Below are 16,776 nucleotides of genomic sequence, written 5' to 3'. Positions count from 1 at the left end.
CTCAGGAGCAACTGTCTATTTGCCTTTAGTAAATGAATGCCAAAGCTTTCAAAAATATATATATTTTTTTTATAATTGCCAACAAAATAACAGTTTTGTTACATCTGAACAAAGCTGGTTGGGTTGTCTTCTCATTAATCTTCTAGATAACCCAAAATGGTAGTGTTCAATCACTAGGGCCTATGGTCTCTCATCTTGGGATTCTTAGAATCTACAGTATAAAACTTTGTTGATGTGAACTTTCTATGGTTCTTGGAAGATCAGAACCATACTATCTCTATACATTCTTTACACTCAGTATGTGCATTGCCTATTACAAAAACCTCAATAAAACAAGATTGAGACAAAATAACCGATTTGTTAAGCCTCATACACACGATCGGACTTCCATCGGACAAATCCGTGGATTTTTGTCCGAACGGCGTTGTCCGTGAACTTGTTCTGCATACTGACGGCATTGCTTTTTCAGCCAACATTCACGAAACTACTTGGTTTTTCTGCTCTTTAGCGCCACCCTTTGGGCAATTTCTGGTAATGTTGTCTTATGGTTAGAATTGGTTTGGAGCATGCGTGTTGTCCGACAACACATTTGTTGTCGGACAATTTGAGAGCATGGCCATCCAACATTTGTTGTTGGAAATTCCGACAACAATTGTCCAATGGAGCATACAGACGGTCCGATTTTCCAACAAAACACGTCTATCGGACAATTGTGTGTACGGGCCTTTACACTTTGACTGAGTTTGCTGCTGCTTTAAATCTAATGTATCCACACTTGGCAGTTCATTGATCTGGGTACACCTTTCTGAACTGGAAGATCATCATGAAACAAACATGAAAAAACAAAATATCAATGAACACAAAACATAGCTGGTTCCGGAGGTCTCTTCTATTCTGCACTTCAATGTTAGATAAACAGCTCTGTGCCTATTTATTGCTCAACAGACTGGTAACAATGCTGAAACAGCATCCGCCACCCTCTGTGGATAATCTGCTGGAAATCAATGCTTTTTCTGAAAGGTCAAGTACAAAAGAAGCCCTGACGGCAACAATGATGATTTTCTATCACAGTAATAACTCGGTCATTGTAAACGATAGCTTTTGTGTTTCCTAGTCTAGCACCTGGACAGAAAATTGGTCCAACTAAATTACAGACCAATATATTTCCAAGGATAGCGATTATACTCTTCCTGTTAACAACTGGTGAATTTGTTACTACAAGGGCTCATGTACTGTACATGGCTGTTATTCATTTACTGACACATAAAATAAAAAGACACATCAAATAAAAGATGCTGAAAAACTCAGCAATAATAATAATAATACTACACAAAAAGTAGGAATAACAACACACGGCCATTAATGTCTAAACCGCTGGCAACAAAAGTGAGTACAAGCCTAAGTGAAGCCTAAGTTCTTTTCTGAAGACGCAAAACTGCGAAACGCGTAAGAGGCTATGTGGACAGCGCAAGGGGGAGTGTAATTTTAACCAGTGAAACCACAGGTACAGCAGGAGCCAGGAACGCACCCGTATGATAAGCTGGTCAGCGGCTGTCTAAAAGACTGACACTGCCAAAGACACCAGGTGCTGGTTTTAAAGCACCTCTCTTGTGAGTAGTTTTTTATTATGAATTTTAAATAAATATATTTTTAAACGTATTTCACCATGATGAGCCCCTTGGTTTCTTTGAGGCATTGAGGAACATCCTGAGAGGACTCACCAACTTTAACGGAATACGTTTTTGAGGCACATTACCAGCTGGGGTCTGGTGAGTTTGCATTTCAGCAGTTGGTGGTGGTAGCACTTATCTTTGTCGGGTGGAAGAAGTGACAGCACCCTGTATGCATGAAATATAGCACCAGGATTTAAACTCAGCAACACTTTCTGTTTGGACTGGAATTTGTGAACTGGCGCTTACCCATAATTGGGGACGTGTTGCAGCATGAATGCACATGAATTGTGAAAAACAAATTTTTGGCACCAACGCACCTTATTATTATTTTTATATATTCATAATATTATTCATTATTTATATGTTCGCACACTTGTGCATGTATATTCATAATAGTTTATAGACTCACTTATAGCACTTTGGAATATTGTTTCACAAGCACATCATTTGGGGTAGCCATATTTATCTATTTATTTATTTATTCATTTATTTATTTTTGATGGCACAGCATATGCACATAGCATCACGCTAGTACATATGTTCACAAGAGCTGTTTCTATAGTGACCCATCACGTACATCACTGTACTGGATCTAGCACTATATCACTATAGGGGTCAAATAGAAAAAAACATTTTTTTGGGGGTAAACTAGATCACATTATTATACCAGCGCAGTACCAACACCTTTTTAATTTATTCACCTAAACCTCATAGAAGGTTTATACAGCACTGCAGCAGGTCAATATAGTATTATTTAGAACTTATTTTTGCGCCGGTGACAATCACTTTTCCTATTTTATGTGGCCACCATTATTTTCCAGCACTGCCTTAACCCTCTTGGGCATGGAGTTCATTTAAGCTTTACAGGTTGCCACTGGAGTCCTCTTCCACTCCTCAATGACGACATTAAGGAGCTGGTGGATGTTAGAGATCTTGCGCTCCTCCACCTTCCGTTTGAGGATACCCCACAGATGCTCAATAGGTTTTAGGTCTGGAGACATGCTTGGCCAGTCCATCACCTTTACCCTCAGCTTCTTTAGCAAGGCAGTGGTCATCTTGGAGGTGTGTTTGGGGTGGTTATCATGTTGGAATACCGCCCTGTGGCCCAGTTCCGAAGGGAGGGGATCATGTTCTGCTTCAGTATGTCACAGTACATATTTCCATTCATAATTCCCTCAATGAACTGTAGCTCCCCAGTGCCCGCAGCACTCATGCAGCCCCAGACCATGACACTCCCACCACCATGCTTCACTATAGGCAAGACACACTTGTCTTTGTACTCCTCACCTGGTTGCCGCCACACACGATTGACACCATCTAAACCAAATAAGTTTATCTTGGTCTCATCAGACCACAGGACATGGTTCCAGTAATTCAAGTCCTTAGTCTGCTTGTCTTCAGCAAACTGTTTGCGGCTTTCTTGTGCATCATCTTTACAAGAGGCTTCCTTCTGGGATGACAGCCATGCAGACCAATTTGATGCAGTTTGAGGCGTATGGTCTGAGCACTGACAGGCTGACCCCCCAAACCCTTCAACCTCTACAGCAATGCTGGCAGCACCCAAACGTCTATTTCCGAAAGATAACCTCTGGATATGACGCTGAGCACGTGCACTCAACTTCTTTGGTCGACCATGGCGAGGCCTGTTCTGAGTGGAACCTGTCCTGTTAAACGACTGTATAGTCTTGGCCACCATGCTGCAGCTCAGTTCCAGGGTCTTGGCAATCTTCTTATAGCCTAGGCCATCTTTATGTAGAGCAACAATTCTTTATGAGAGAGTGAGAGCGCCAAATTTAACACACCTGCTCCCCATTAACACCTGTGACCTTGTAACACTAACGAGTCACATGACACCAGGGAGAGAAAATGGCTAATTGGGCCCAATTTTGACATTTTCACTTAGGGATGTATTCACTTTTGTTTGCTAGACATTAATGGCTGTGTGTTGAGTTATTTTGAACAAATGTACACTGTTATACTATCTGTACACTCACTACTTTACATTGTAGCAAAGTGTAATTTCTTCAATGTTGTCACATGAAAAGCTATAATAAAATATTTACAAAAATGTGAGGGGTGTGCTCACTTTTGTGAGATACCATGTATCTATATATACCTGCCAAGATTATTCTATTTTTGTTCATCTCTCACAAAAATGGTGACACCACTATAACCCTCATCACCATGAAGTGAATGGGCTCTCCTCCTATACGCTGCCCAAACACCACCCCCTTCAATACCAGAAAGGTTGCTCACCGATTGGCAGCCTTGACAATGCACACAGTCTGATCGGTTCCCAAGTGTGTAACCTCCCACTCATAGCCTGATTTCTGCAGTGGAGGGGACAAAGCCAGGATAATATAGAGACAAATACTATTTTGTTTTCCTAAATAATGATACATAATATTTACTGGTATTTATTCTTTAGCCCCTTGCTTTCTGTTCCAAGCTGCTTGCTGTAGGAGAACTAGGCAGGGGGAGGGCCAGAAGCGCAGTCGAGGGATCCGAGAAAAGGAGGATTTGGGCTGCCCAGTGCAAAACCACTACACACAAGTAGAACATATTTGTTATTTTTAAACACTTGTCCACCGGGCCTATTCTGGCACTTCTCTCCTTCATGTATCACCGCACAAAGTCGAGGATGTCCTATGACGTCCTCGGTGGGCAAGTGGTTAAACAAACAAAAAAACTGAGACTTTGATATCACTTTAAAACTCGTCTTTACTGCTTGTTCAGCTTAGAAGCAAGAGCACTGCCTGGTGGCAGAGAGAACTTTCTTCAGGGGCAGCTGCTGATTAAAGGAACGTCATGCTGCAAAGACTGTTTTTTTTTTATACATGCTAGGCAATTCCTTATTTATTCTCTTTTAAAACTTAAAGTTCTGTATTAACATTCTCATTTTGATACCTTGTGCAGAGGACACATTAATCTATGTCTACCTTTATAGCTAGGAGTGCGCAGCCCATGAAATTGTGATCACGTGGCTCTGACTGTAAACATGTCAGTAACAGATGGCACTGCTTTTGTTTTTAAACGTTTAAAAAAAAATAACCATAACATGGTCTTTAAGAGTCGGTTCACACAGGGGCGACCTGTAAGGCGACTCAGCCGCCTGACAAGTCGCGGTCCGCTCTATTCAATGGAACCGTTCTAATAGGAGCGACGCAAGTTGCTCCAACTTAGAAAAAGGTTCCTGTACGACTCTGGGGGGCAACTCGGGGCGACTTGCATTGACTTCAATACAGAAGTCATTTTGCAAGTTGCCTCTCAAGTCGTCTTGAGATCGCCTTGCAGAGTCGCCCCCAAAGTCGTGAAGCCTGTGTGTGAACTGGCTCTCACTATTTTGTCAGCATATAAGAAATCTGTTTAGGAAACAAGTGTCCTTGAAAACAATATTAAATTACTTAGACATAGACAAACAAGTAAAAAAAATGACTCCAGTTAACCAATACAAGCTTACACTTTGTTACTAAACCCAGGACCCTGCATTCACTATATCTGGTCTCCCATAGTACACCCAGTCTCATCAGCAGTTAGAGCAGTCTTGTGACTTCTATCAGTGCCCAGCCAAGCTTGTAGGGGGAGTTTTCTGACTGCCCTATGCTATGAGGCTGCAGGACGCCTGACTCTCTGTCTGGACAGTGTTGATTAGCCCTGTGCTGATCACATCCACTATCCCAAGGAAAAAAACCTCTCTAGCAATACACACCAAACTAAGCATGTGCAACCTGACTCCATAGGGCTCTGTGTTATCAGGAAATGATCAGGGGACAGTGGAAGAAGGGGGGGATCTTTGCATTCAGGATCGAACAGCCTTTTTACACACTGCAGAGGATTAACCCCCTTAGGTTCCACAGTGAGTATAACAAGCATGCTTTACTGCATATACACACTGATTTTACTGTTGTGGGTTTAGTAACACTTTAAATTTGGTTTGGACATCTAGTAAATGACCTCTAATTACAAAAGGGTTAAACAAAATTCCAGGCAAATGTTAAAAAAAAAAAAAGTTATCCCAGTTACATATTAACCACTTAACAACCGCCCTATAGACGAAATACGTCTACAAGGCAGTTGCTTAACTCTGGGAGGGCGTCAATGTACGTCCTCCCAGAATCGCGCTACCGCGCGCCCTGTGGGGCGCGCACACGGGAGTCTCCGTGACCGCCGGGTCCTCCGGACCCGGATGATCACGGATCACGGTAAATCGCCGCTGATAGCGGTGGTTTACCACGTGATCGCTCCGTCCAATGACGGAGCGATCACTAGTAAACAAACCGGCGTCATGTGATGACGCCGGTTCCTCCCTCTCCTCTCTGTACCGAACGGTACAGTGTGAGAGAGGAGAGGGGAGAGAGCGGAAGCAGCTGCTGCTGCGGGCTGGATCTGTGACACATGCAATCACAGATCCAGCCATCCATCCCTCCCTGTGCAATACTCTGCAATGCCCCCATACTCTGCAATGCCCCAAAATACTCTGCAATGCCCCCATACTCCGCAATGCCCCGCAATACTCCGCAATGCCCCACAATACCCCGCAATACTCCGCAATACCCCACAATACCCCACAATACCCCACAATACCCCGCAATACCCTGCAACGTCGTCTATGGGGATTTTTAAGTAGCGAAGTTTGGCGCCATTCCACGAGCGTGTGCAATTTTGAAGGGTGACATGTTGGGTATCTATTTACTCGGCGTAACTTCATCTTTCACATTTATGCAAAAGAATGAAGAAAAAATACTAAATTTGCCAAATTTTATAACAGAAACAAAGAAAAATTATTATTTTTTACAGAATTTTCAGTCTTTTTTCTCTTATAGCGCAAAAAATAAAAAACCCAACGGTGATTAAATACCACCAAAAGAAAGCTCTATTTGTGTGAAAAAAAGGACGGAAATTTCATTTGGGTACAGTGTTGTATGACTGAGTAATTGTCATTCAAATTGTGAGAGCACCGAAAGCTGAAAATTGGTCTGGTTATTAAGGGGGTTTACGTGCCCAGTGGTTAAAGTCATTACATGTATTTTAAATACTGCAGGTTCAAGTGTCAGAATCCTGCTTTATGCTATTGTAACTTCACATCCAGAAGAATTCAGATCTGGTTAGTACCTGATTCTGTCCTTATATTAGCTTATTGTGATTTCATGTGCAGCTTTTAGCCCAGGTTCACATTGGAGAGATTTGGCATACGATTTAGCATGCCAAATCGGCAGCTATTGACAGCAATGGCAACTGTCCGAATTGGTGTGGCCCCGCACCGATTCCCAAAAGTAGTTCCTGTACTACTTTTGGCGACTTCGGGGGACGATTTGTATAGACATCTGTGCAGGAACCCGTACTGTCAATACCGTCTTGTCAAATCGCCCCTGAAGTCGGACTGCATTGCCGGGTTGAAATTGTGCGAGTTCAGCTAAACTCGCATGATTTCTGACCTGCAGCAATGTGAACCTAGGCTTAGACTGGGTTAAGGAGGGCACTCTGAAAAATCTCAGGATGTAAAAAAGCAAAGCAGGACATCAACCGGGCAGTATGAGTGCCTACAGAGCATTAGACTGATGCCAGGGATGTGAGCAGAAAGGTGCATCTGCAGCAGGAAAGAGCCAGGAGACTGAGGCAGAACAAATATAAAACAGGGCAGTTTTGCACTGCAGTGATATGGCGTATTCAGATTGTAAATGTAGCATTATAGGCATTGTGCAAACTTGTCATCTTTGCCCCAGTCTCTAGGGCACTCTCACCCCTGCTCACAGACCACACATAGTATGCCCCCTTCTCTCCTCCTGGACAGTCCCGTCCACATCATACCCACTTCCTGGGTGGTCCCACCTAGATGACTTCCACTTTCTGAGCAATCCCGCCCATAGTCTTCCTGGAACCACCCACTCGTGGCCACAATGCTCTTAATTTTACCATTTTTGAGTTACTGAGTGCATGCTGTCATCTTCATCTTGGGGAATATCCTGGCAAATGCAGGGCAGTTGGAATCTTAGTATGTTTCCACTTCTCAGTGAACCTGTGAGCAGGCTAGTCAAGTATTTCCATATGAGCTTTTACCACAAGACCTCACTAAAGCCTGTAGCTGCATTATTTACATGCTTCGGAAGCTGAAAAGTTTACTTTAAAGTGATTATAAATCCTCAGTGTATTAAGAAATGTCAGCAGCTGATGTAATCGCTTACTATAGTATACAGCTTCTTTATATTTTAATCCTTGCCTATATTCGAGTTAATCTAATATTTAAATACCCACGCTATAGCAATATCCAAAAAGGTGCCTTTACCTAGTGAATGTGCTGCTGCTGGAATGAAGGTATAATTCCCCTTTAAATTATCCATGTGAAAATCCCAGCAATGTCCCCTTAAATCATGTAATTCACAAATCAACAATTGTATAAATCATATACATAAATGAAATCCCATTAAGACCAAAAGCGCCCCGCTAGCGGCCGAATAGTGCTGCGAAATTGACGGTAAAGCGTCGCTAAAAATAATGGCGCTTTACCGCCGCCCCAGTGTGAAAGGGGCCATATGCTTTCAATTAAACGATAAAAATAAAAAGGTGACCTAGCTGTGTTATGGCTTATTCCAATATAGGCCGCTGTCACTTTTACTGGACAGCTTAGTCTGCATGTAAATGTTAGTAAAGGCAAAAAATTTAAAAAAAGCAAAGAATTTTTTTTTTTTTAAAATAACAAACATGTTATACTTCCCTCCACTGTGCAGCTCACTCCTTTGATACAGCCGGCGGCCATAGCCGCTCACTGTATCACTCGGCCCCGCCCCCCTGGTGCGCCGCGTCATTGGATGTGATTGACAGAAGCGCAAGCCAATGGCTGCGCTGCTTTCAATCAACCAATGAATGAGCTGGGAAGACGGCCAAGAAGACTGCATATAATGCATTAAGGTGAAAAAACATTTACCTTTACAACCCCTTTAATATACAAAATATCATTGTTACTTGTAGAGCTGCATCTTTTCTTGACACAGGGTTTCACGATCTTTGACATGAAAATAATTTTCTCTCTGCACTTTCGTATGCAAAGAATTTCCTCTGCTCTCAGCCAAAAGTCAAAGTTTGGGCAATCTGCCAAGTCTGGGCAGCCTGCCAAGTTTTGAAAACATTCTTTATCAGTTGAAAGTTAAGTCTAAACATTGTATCACTTCAAAGGAATAAACTTCTGTATGTAAATTAGGGAACGTTTAACCACTTAGCCCCCATTCACATCTAGGCGTTTTAACGCCTGTAGTGCTACGCCGCTGCCGCCAGGGGGATGAAAACACATGTCCCTCTATGGAGATGGTTCACATCTCCACACCGAACGCAGGACGCCTGCAAAAAAGGTCCCGGACCTTTTTTTCAGGTGGCTTTCGGCGTTCGGCTAGGAGATGGGAACCATCTCCATAGAGGGGGTCAATCTGGAGCACATCTAGGCGGACAATACCGGCATTTTGTCGCCGCAAATCGCGGTACAAAACGCCGTGATTTGCGGCGACAAAACGCTGCGAATTTGTCTGCCTAGGTGTGAATGGAGCCTTAAACACCAAACCTTTTTCTGACAGCTCTTTTCAAGTTAAAATCATTATTTTTTTGCTAGAAAATAACTTAGAACCCCCAAACATTATATAATTTTTTAGTAGAGACCCTAGAGAATAAAATGGCAGTTGTTGCAATATTTTATGTTGCACTGTATTTGCGCAGCAGTGTTTTTTAAATGAAATTTTTTTGGAAAAAAATACTTTAATGAATTTAAAAAAAACTAGCCAGTAAAGTTAGCCCATTTTTTTTTGTATAAATATAAAAGATTTTACGCCAAGAGAATCGTGCAGCTCTAGTTACTTGTATTAAACACATGCAGTTATCTAAATACAATATTTTGTGTGAGACACTGGGAAATCATTGTAAATGCGTAATATCTCATCTATGAAATCTACACAAAAGCATGCTGTAAAAGGAAATGCTGTAAACTTTCCTCTCCAATGGGTCATGCTTTAAAACCCCTGTAGGGTCATAGGAGTCACTGAGGAAGCATAAGCAGAGGAACAGGTATTTGACACACCCGGAAGTGTCAGATAACTGCACCGACCAGTACATCAGCAATGCAACAAAGTTTTAAAACATGGACAGTAGGCCCGGGTTATAGTTTGTTTTGTGATTCATTACGCATTCATGCGCTACTTTTTATTTATCTGTTCAATGTCGCCCCTGCGTGGGCAAACCACGGCTTGTTACAATTTTGGAAAATCCAATAAAATACTGAAAACATGGACAGTAAATAATTTATACAGCATCTCCTTTTCCAGGCTGCCTACACTCTTGTCATAACCCCATAGTGACAGGGCAGGGTCATATCAAAGGTAAAAGACTCCGGGTGACAAAGTTGTTTTTTCAAATGCATTGAGTGCAGGCTGTCCAGAGTGTATTTTACATGAATTGCAGATATAGTGGCATGAATGGTAGTTACCTGTGGTCAATCACTGTAACATTGGAAGCTGGTATTCCTAAAGCAGCACAGCTCTGAAATAATTCTTTCCTACGAACCTCCCCTTGATTGTAGTAATTTCCTGGGAATAATAAATATCTTAGCTTACTTCCCATGTTTCTTATTATAGCAGTACTAGATTCAAATATGTCTTCTGCATCACTTATGAAACTGTTTTCAATACAATATTAATGGGTCATTATTTTTTTTAAAACTAAAGAGAAGAAAATTCTCCAGCAAAGAGGTGATCACTCGGGTTTATTCACTAAAGTGATTTCTGATGGGTATATGGCTCTTTATATTACCAAATTAGCTTATTTAACCACTTGCCGCCTGCTAACAGTACATTTACTAGCAAAGCTAGGCTAAGCGATGTACCAGCACGTCGCTCATCACATGCGCAGCGGCGCAATCCCGTGACCGCCGTGGCCGGTGGACACAGCAAATCACAGTGCTCGGTACCCAGCTGCTGTGAGCGCCCGAGGTATCCTGTGATTGCTATGACCAATCACAGCGATCACATAACCTATGACTGGCTTCCATTCATGACCGCTTGCTTACTTTTGTGATGCTGTGATTGGCCCACAGCTATCACTAGGTATCTGGCACCCTGTACCATGTGTTTAGCTGTAGCCAATCACAGTAGCCAAGCTGTCATGAATGAAAGCCATTGATGACAGTTAATACAATTGCTTATAAGGCCTCTTGCATTTTTTTTTACTGAGCTAAAATACAGCCCAATAATTGTAATGTACCTATGCACACAGGCGCGTAAACAAGCAGCGTACATTATTTAGTAAAAAAAATGGTCAGTAATTTCTGCCTCCATTGCGAAAATGCTAATGTTCTTATTGTACAGAAAGAATAATTTTGCGTGCAATTGCGAACGCATATACGTGAAAATGCGCATAAACACACGCAAATACATACCTAAAAAAACATCTGAAAAAGTAAATGCTAAAACAGGAGTATCATGTGCAAGAAGGCCAACAGTGATAATCACTGTTATAAGCAATAAAAGTGTAAAAGAAATGTAAAAAATTCCCTGACTAACGCCCCCCGAGTAGTACAGCATCACTATGGGGACAGCGAACTACTTTAATGACAGTATGTGGAGAAAAAAAAATTGTATAAAAACGAGAAACATTTTTTTTAAATAGCAAAAAAAGTAAAAAAAATGCAATTTAAATTAAAAATGTATTTATTTATTTTACATACTGTCACCAGTTAGTATCCCTGATCACTGCTACACCAGTCATATCAAGACTCTGTACTGCACTGGTGAAATTACTGTAAGTTAAAAAAAAAAACGAATAAATACAAATTTTATTTAATTTTTTTCTAAAAAATGTGTAAAAAAAAAAACAACAAAAAAAACTTGCCATGCTTCTTACTGAATACCTTGAACTGCCTACTTTCCAAAATGGGTCATTTAGGGGGTATTTTAACTGTCCTGGCATTTTAGGGCCTCAAGAAATTAGATAGGCTGTAAAGGTAGGTACAATTTTTTTTTCCTAAATAGCTTCCTTTACCTTAGTGCAGTCCTCCTTCACTTACCTCATCCTTCAATTTTGCTTTTAAATGTCCTTATTTCTTCTGAGAAATCCTCACTTCCTGTAACTCCACACAGTAATGCGAGGCTTTCTCCCTGGTGTGGAGTGTCGTGCTCGCCCCTCCCTTGGACTACAGAAGAGTCAGGATGCCCACTAACACACAGCTCCTTTCTCTATCTGCAACGTAGAGAGAGTCCTGACTCTCCGGTAGTCCAAGGGAGGGGGCGAGCACGACACTCCACACCATGGAGAAAGCATAACCGTGTGGAGTTACAGACAGAAGAACAGGAAGTGAGGATTTCTCAGAAGAAATAAGGACATTTAAAGTGGTTGTAAACCCACATTTTTGACTTTTACCTACAGGTAAGCCTATAATAAGGCTTACCTGTAGGTATAAAGAATATCTCCTAAACCTGTACGGTTTAGGAGATATTCCCCTCGCAATGCGCCGCTGATTGCAGCGGCGCATGCGCAGGGGGGATCCTCGGCTGAAGGGCCGGCCGCCGCCTGCCCATGCCGGAATGAAATCTCCCGCGTGCATGCGCAGGAGTGACGTCATCGCCGCTCTAGCCAATCACAGCGCTGGAGCGGCGATACACGGAAGACACGCTCGGCGAGGTAAGTATTTCATAATGAGCTAATATGCGGTGCATACTAGCTCATTATGGCTTTTGCCTTGCAGGTGTAAAAAAAAAATATATATATTTATATGCGGGTTTACAACCGCTTTAAAAGTAAAGCCGAAGGATGAGGTAAGTGAAGGAGGACTGCACTAAGGTAAAGGAAGCTATTTAGGAAAAAAAACAACCCCTTTAATATATTTGATAATATATATACCATAGTTTATAGACTCTATAACTTTCACACAGGCTACTGTAAATATTATACACTGATTTGTTTTTACCAAAGAAATGTAGTGGACCACATTTTGGGGTAAAGTTTTCGTTCCAGATTTTCAGAATTGTTTTTTTTTTTTATATAACAAAAAAAAAAATCCAGTGGTGAGTAAATAACACCAAAAGAAAGACTACTTTATAAAATTATATAAATTTCAGAGTGGCGTGACCGAGCAATTGCCAGTTAAAAACGTTGAGTTTAAGTTGTTTCTTTTGTATTCCTGGCTCATCCATGGTGAGAAAGCCATTGCTATTGTGTTGAGCTAGAACTAAACAATATGATCAAGGCGAGTGTTTCCATTCACATCTATGAGGAATTAGGCTTCATGCACAAGGTTGGGCTGTGTGCTACAAACACAAGCTACACAAATTTGGAGCATACGCAAGTGCTTTATGCAACCCCGGGACACATAACCCTGTACAGTCGCATCTTCTAATTCACCTCAGTGAGTGGCTTAACACGGTGACAGCAGGTCCTGGGACAGTTATTATAATGGCTCTGCATGCTGTACGGCCGTGTGCATAAAGCCTAAATTACTTTTTGCCTGGTCAGCTACAGCATCTAAAAAAAAAAAAGACATACAGTTGTGTTCAAAATGATTCAACCCCCCAATGCTGTAAAGGGTTTTAGGGAATTTAGTGTACATTTGTAATTGTATTCAGAATGAAATCCTACAAGGACTTCTTAAAGAATCATATGCAACTAAAATGACATCAATTGGTTTTGTAATACAGTAGTAAATGTTTATTTTGTGAATTCTTCATTTACACAATTATTCAACCCCTTAAAGACTACCACTCTGAAGAACAGAGGTTCATTGAAGTGTTTTCAATCAGGTATTGAAAACACCTGTGGATGTCAGGGAGCAGCCATAAAGCCTAATAAGCACCAATCAGGCAGCTTTAAAATGACTGTGATACTCAGCTCCTTCTAGACATTTACTGGTGTGGTTACAACATGGTGAAGTCAAGAGAATGGTCTGGGAAGACAAGAGAAGAGGTGATTACTATTCACAGGAAGGGCAATGGCTATAAGAAGATTGCAAAGATGTTAAACATACCAAGAGACACCATAGGAAGCATCATTCGCAAATTCAAGCCAAAGGGCACTGTTGAAACGCTACCTGGTCGTGGCAGAAAGAAGATGCTGACTTTGACTGCTGTGCGCTACCTGAAGCGTAGAGTGGAGAAAAGTCCCCGTGTGACTGCTGAGGAACTGACCAAAGATTTGTCAGATGTGGGTACTGAAGTTTCTGCTCACACAATACGGCGCACACTGCGTAATGAAGGCCTCCATGCCAGAACTCCCAGGCGCACCCCCTTGCTGTCTCCAAAGAATAAGAAGAGTCGACTGCAGTATGCAAAAATCATGTGGACAAACCACAGAAGTTTTGGGATTGTGTTCTGTGGGCCCATGGATTAATGCTATGTTTGGAGGAGGAAGAACAAGGCCTATAATGAAAAGAACACCTTGCCTACTGTGAAGCATGGCGGGGGGTCAATCATGCTTTGGGGCTGTTTTGCTTCTGCAGGTACAGGGAAGCTTCAGCGTGTGCAAGGTACCATGAATTCTCTTCAGTACCAGGAGATAGTGGACAACAATGTGATGCAGTCCGTCACAAACCTGAGGCTTGGGAGACGTTGGACCTTTCAACAGGACAATGATCCCAAGCATACCTCCAAGTCCACTAGAGCATGGTTGCAGATTAAAGGCTGGAACATTTTGGAGTGGCCATCGCAGTCACCAGACTTAAATTCCGACTGAGAACCTCTGGTGGGACTTAAAGAAAGCAGTTGCAGTGCGCAAGCCTAAGAATGTGACTGAACTGGAGGCTTTTGCCCATGACGAATGGGCGAAGATACCCATAGATCGCTGCAAGACACTTGTGTCAAGCTATGCTTCACGTTTAAAAGCTGTTATAACTGTAAAAGGATGTTGTACTAAGTACTAAGTTTGAATGTCAACTGGGGGTTGAATAAAACTGATAATGATGTGAGCACAGAAAAGACATTTGTGGTTATTTCATTATAAATGTTATGTTATATTTGTCTGACCTACACGTGCCTCTTTGATTTAATTGTAAGCAGGATGACTGAATGATCAAAATCAATGTCAAACTGGGCAAAACAATATCAGTGGGGGTTGAATAATTTTGAATATATATATATATATATCTAGCTATCTCTCTAGCTATATATATATGTGAGCTCCGTGCACCAGCTCCGTGCAGCTTCAGCTATCACAGGGAGAGGAGATCCTCTCCCTATGATAGCCTAGCTGAGACTGATGTTCGCGTCGATATTTGACGTTTAAATATGTCACGTGACAGGAGTGAGCCAATCAGGATGTGATGGAGGCGGACCATCTCATCCGATGGCAAATCTCATTTCGTGGCAATGCACCGGCACTCAGTAACAGATTCCCATGTATAATAGAAAGTTCTAGGCTGAGGCCATGAATTCCATTGCAGCTGTCTCTGCACGGTTTGGGTGTTTTTATCAGAGGAATGGTGTACTAACAATTCAGCCGTTCAGATCTATACATAGAACCAAACTACTAAGAGACTAGGGTGCCAGCTCACCCACTCTGATAGTGTTTCTAGGTAAGTCACAAACAATCAAAATATCTCTTTCAGCTTTTTTGGCCCCAGACTCGACATGCCTTGTGTGACAATTAGAGCCGAAAATAACTAATCGATTAATCGACAACTAATAGATTATGAAATTAATTGATTACCATTTTCATAATCGATTAATCTGCCAGTAACATAATGGGGTTAAAATCATTTAAAAAATTATCCCTTTATAGTACAAAAAGAGCAAATCTCTACTGTAAATATTACTTTCACCGTCCCACAGTAAAAAATTAACCCCTTACAGTAGCGATTATTTGCTCTGTACAAATTTTAGTTTTTTTAACCCCATTAGGTTACTAAACATCTCAGGCCTGGGTCACACCTCTGTGCTTTTTGCAGAAACACACTACAGTTCATTTACATGGTTTCACATCCATGATTTTTTTTCAGCTGCTGCGTATTTGGAAAGGGCAAGGTGCTATTTTGTTTTTTTGGTTCAATATACTTCAATGGAGAAGCTGCAGAAAAAGATTTTTGTGGCAATTTGTGTTTTCTAATCTTCCCAACAACAAATTGGCCAAAAAAAAAATATGCAAATCGCAGCAAATTTTTTATTTTTTAAGGTTATTAACCGATTATTCCATTAATCAAAACAATAATCGACCAACTAATCGATTATGAAAATAATCGTTAGTTGCAGCCCTAGTGACAATGTTTGGCGTAGATCTGAAACACACATGAAACCCAGGTCAGCAGATTCCCACTTCGGTGGTGTTGTGTGGATGACATCCCTGAGGCTACATTTGACCTGCTTTGCATTCTATTTTTCTGACACAGCAGGCCCTATTGAGATATGTTTGCTTTGTAGACAAGAGGTTAAAGGTTCATTCAGATGGGAGGCTAGACTGCAGCGTGGAGATTCAGCGGCACTCTGTGCTATGACCACATTCAAAAACGTAGCAGTGTCCACTTTGTGTGCAACCAGAACCGCCAGCCCTGGACACAAAGTTTACTAAAGCTGGTGCCACTGTGCATAGTAACAATCAGCTTCAAACTTCAGTTTGTTCAATTTAGAGCCCTTTCACACGAAGGCCTCGTACAGATGGACGAACTGTCCGCTCAAAACGGTCTGCCGGACCGTTTGGAGCGGACATGTCCGCCCGGAGATTTCTGTCTGATGGTTGTACACACCATCATACAGAAATCCCCGCGTACACGATACGCGGGGACGTGCGCGGCCCTGGAAGTTCAATGCTTCCACGCATGCGTCGAAGTGATTTGACGCATGCAAGGGATGGCGGCCGCTCGGACATGTACGGTGAGTCTGTACAGACGACCGAACATGTCCGACGGACAGGATTCCAGCGGACATGTTTCTTAGCATGCTAAGAAACATTTGTCCGCCGCAAAACGGTCGGCTGGACAAATGTCCGCTGGAAACCTGTCCGCTCGGCTGTACACACGACCGAACATGTCTGCTGAAACTGGTCCGTGGACCAGTTTCAGCAGACATGTTCGGTCGTGTGTACAAAGCCTAACAGCACCCGAAAAATGCCGGTAAAGCAATGCTAAAACTATGGGAGTTTTTTTGGGCAC

General features: G+C 42.0%; 1 protein-coding gene across 1 annotated transcript in view; it reads right to left on the bottom strand.

Annotated features, from left to right (window-relative positions):
* PIGL (phosphatidylinositol glycan anchor biosynthesis class L) overlaps positions 1-16,776 on the bottom strand; it is a 231,771-nt gene that overhangs the window by 207,763 nt on the left and 7,232 nt on the right. The window contains exon 2 of the mRNA XM_040338623.1: positions 10,138-10,237. Coding sequence (XP_040194557.1) covers positions 10,138-10,237 — 100 coding nt within the window. The remainder of the gene's footprint in view (positions 1-10,137; positions 10,238-16,776) is intronic.

Source organism: Rana temporaria, chromosome 2 (genome assembly GCF_905171775.1).
Source record: "Rana temporaria chromosome 2, aRanTem1.1, whole genome shotgun sequence".
Classification (NCBI taxonomy): Eukaryota; Metazoa; Chordata; class Amphibia; order Anura; family Ranidae; genus Rana; species Rana temporaria.
This window is presented reverse-complemented; position numbering and strand designations above follow the sequence as displayed.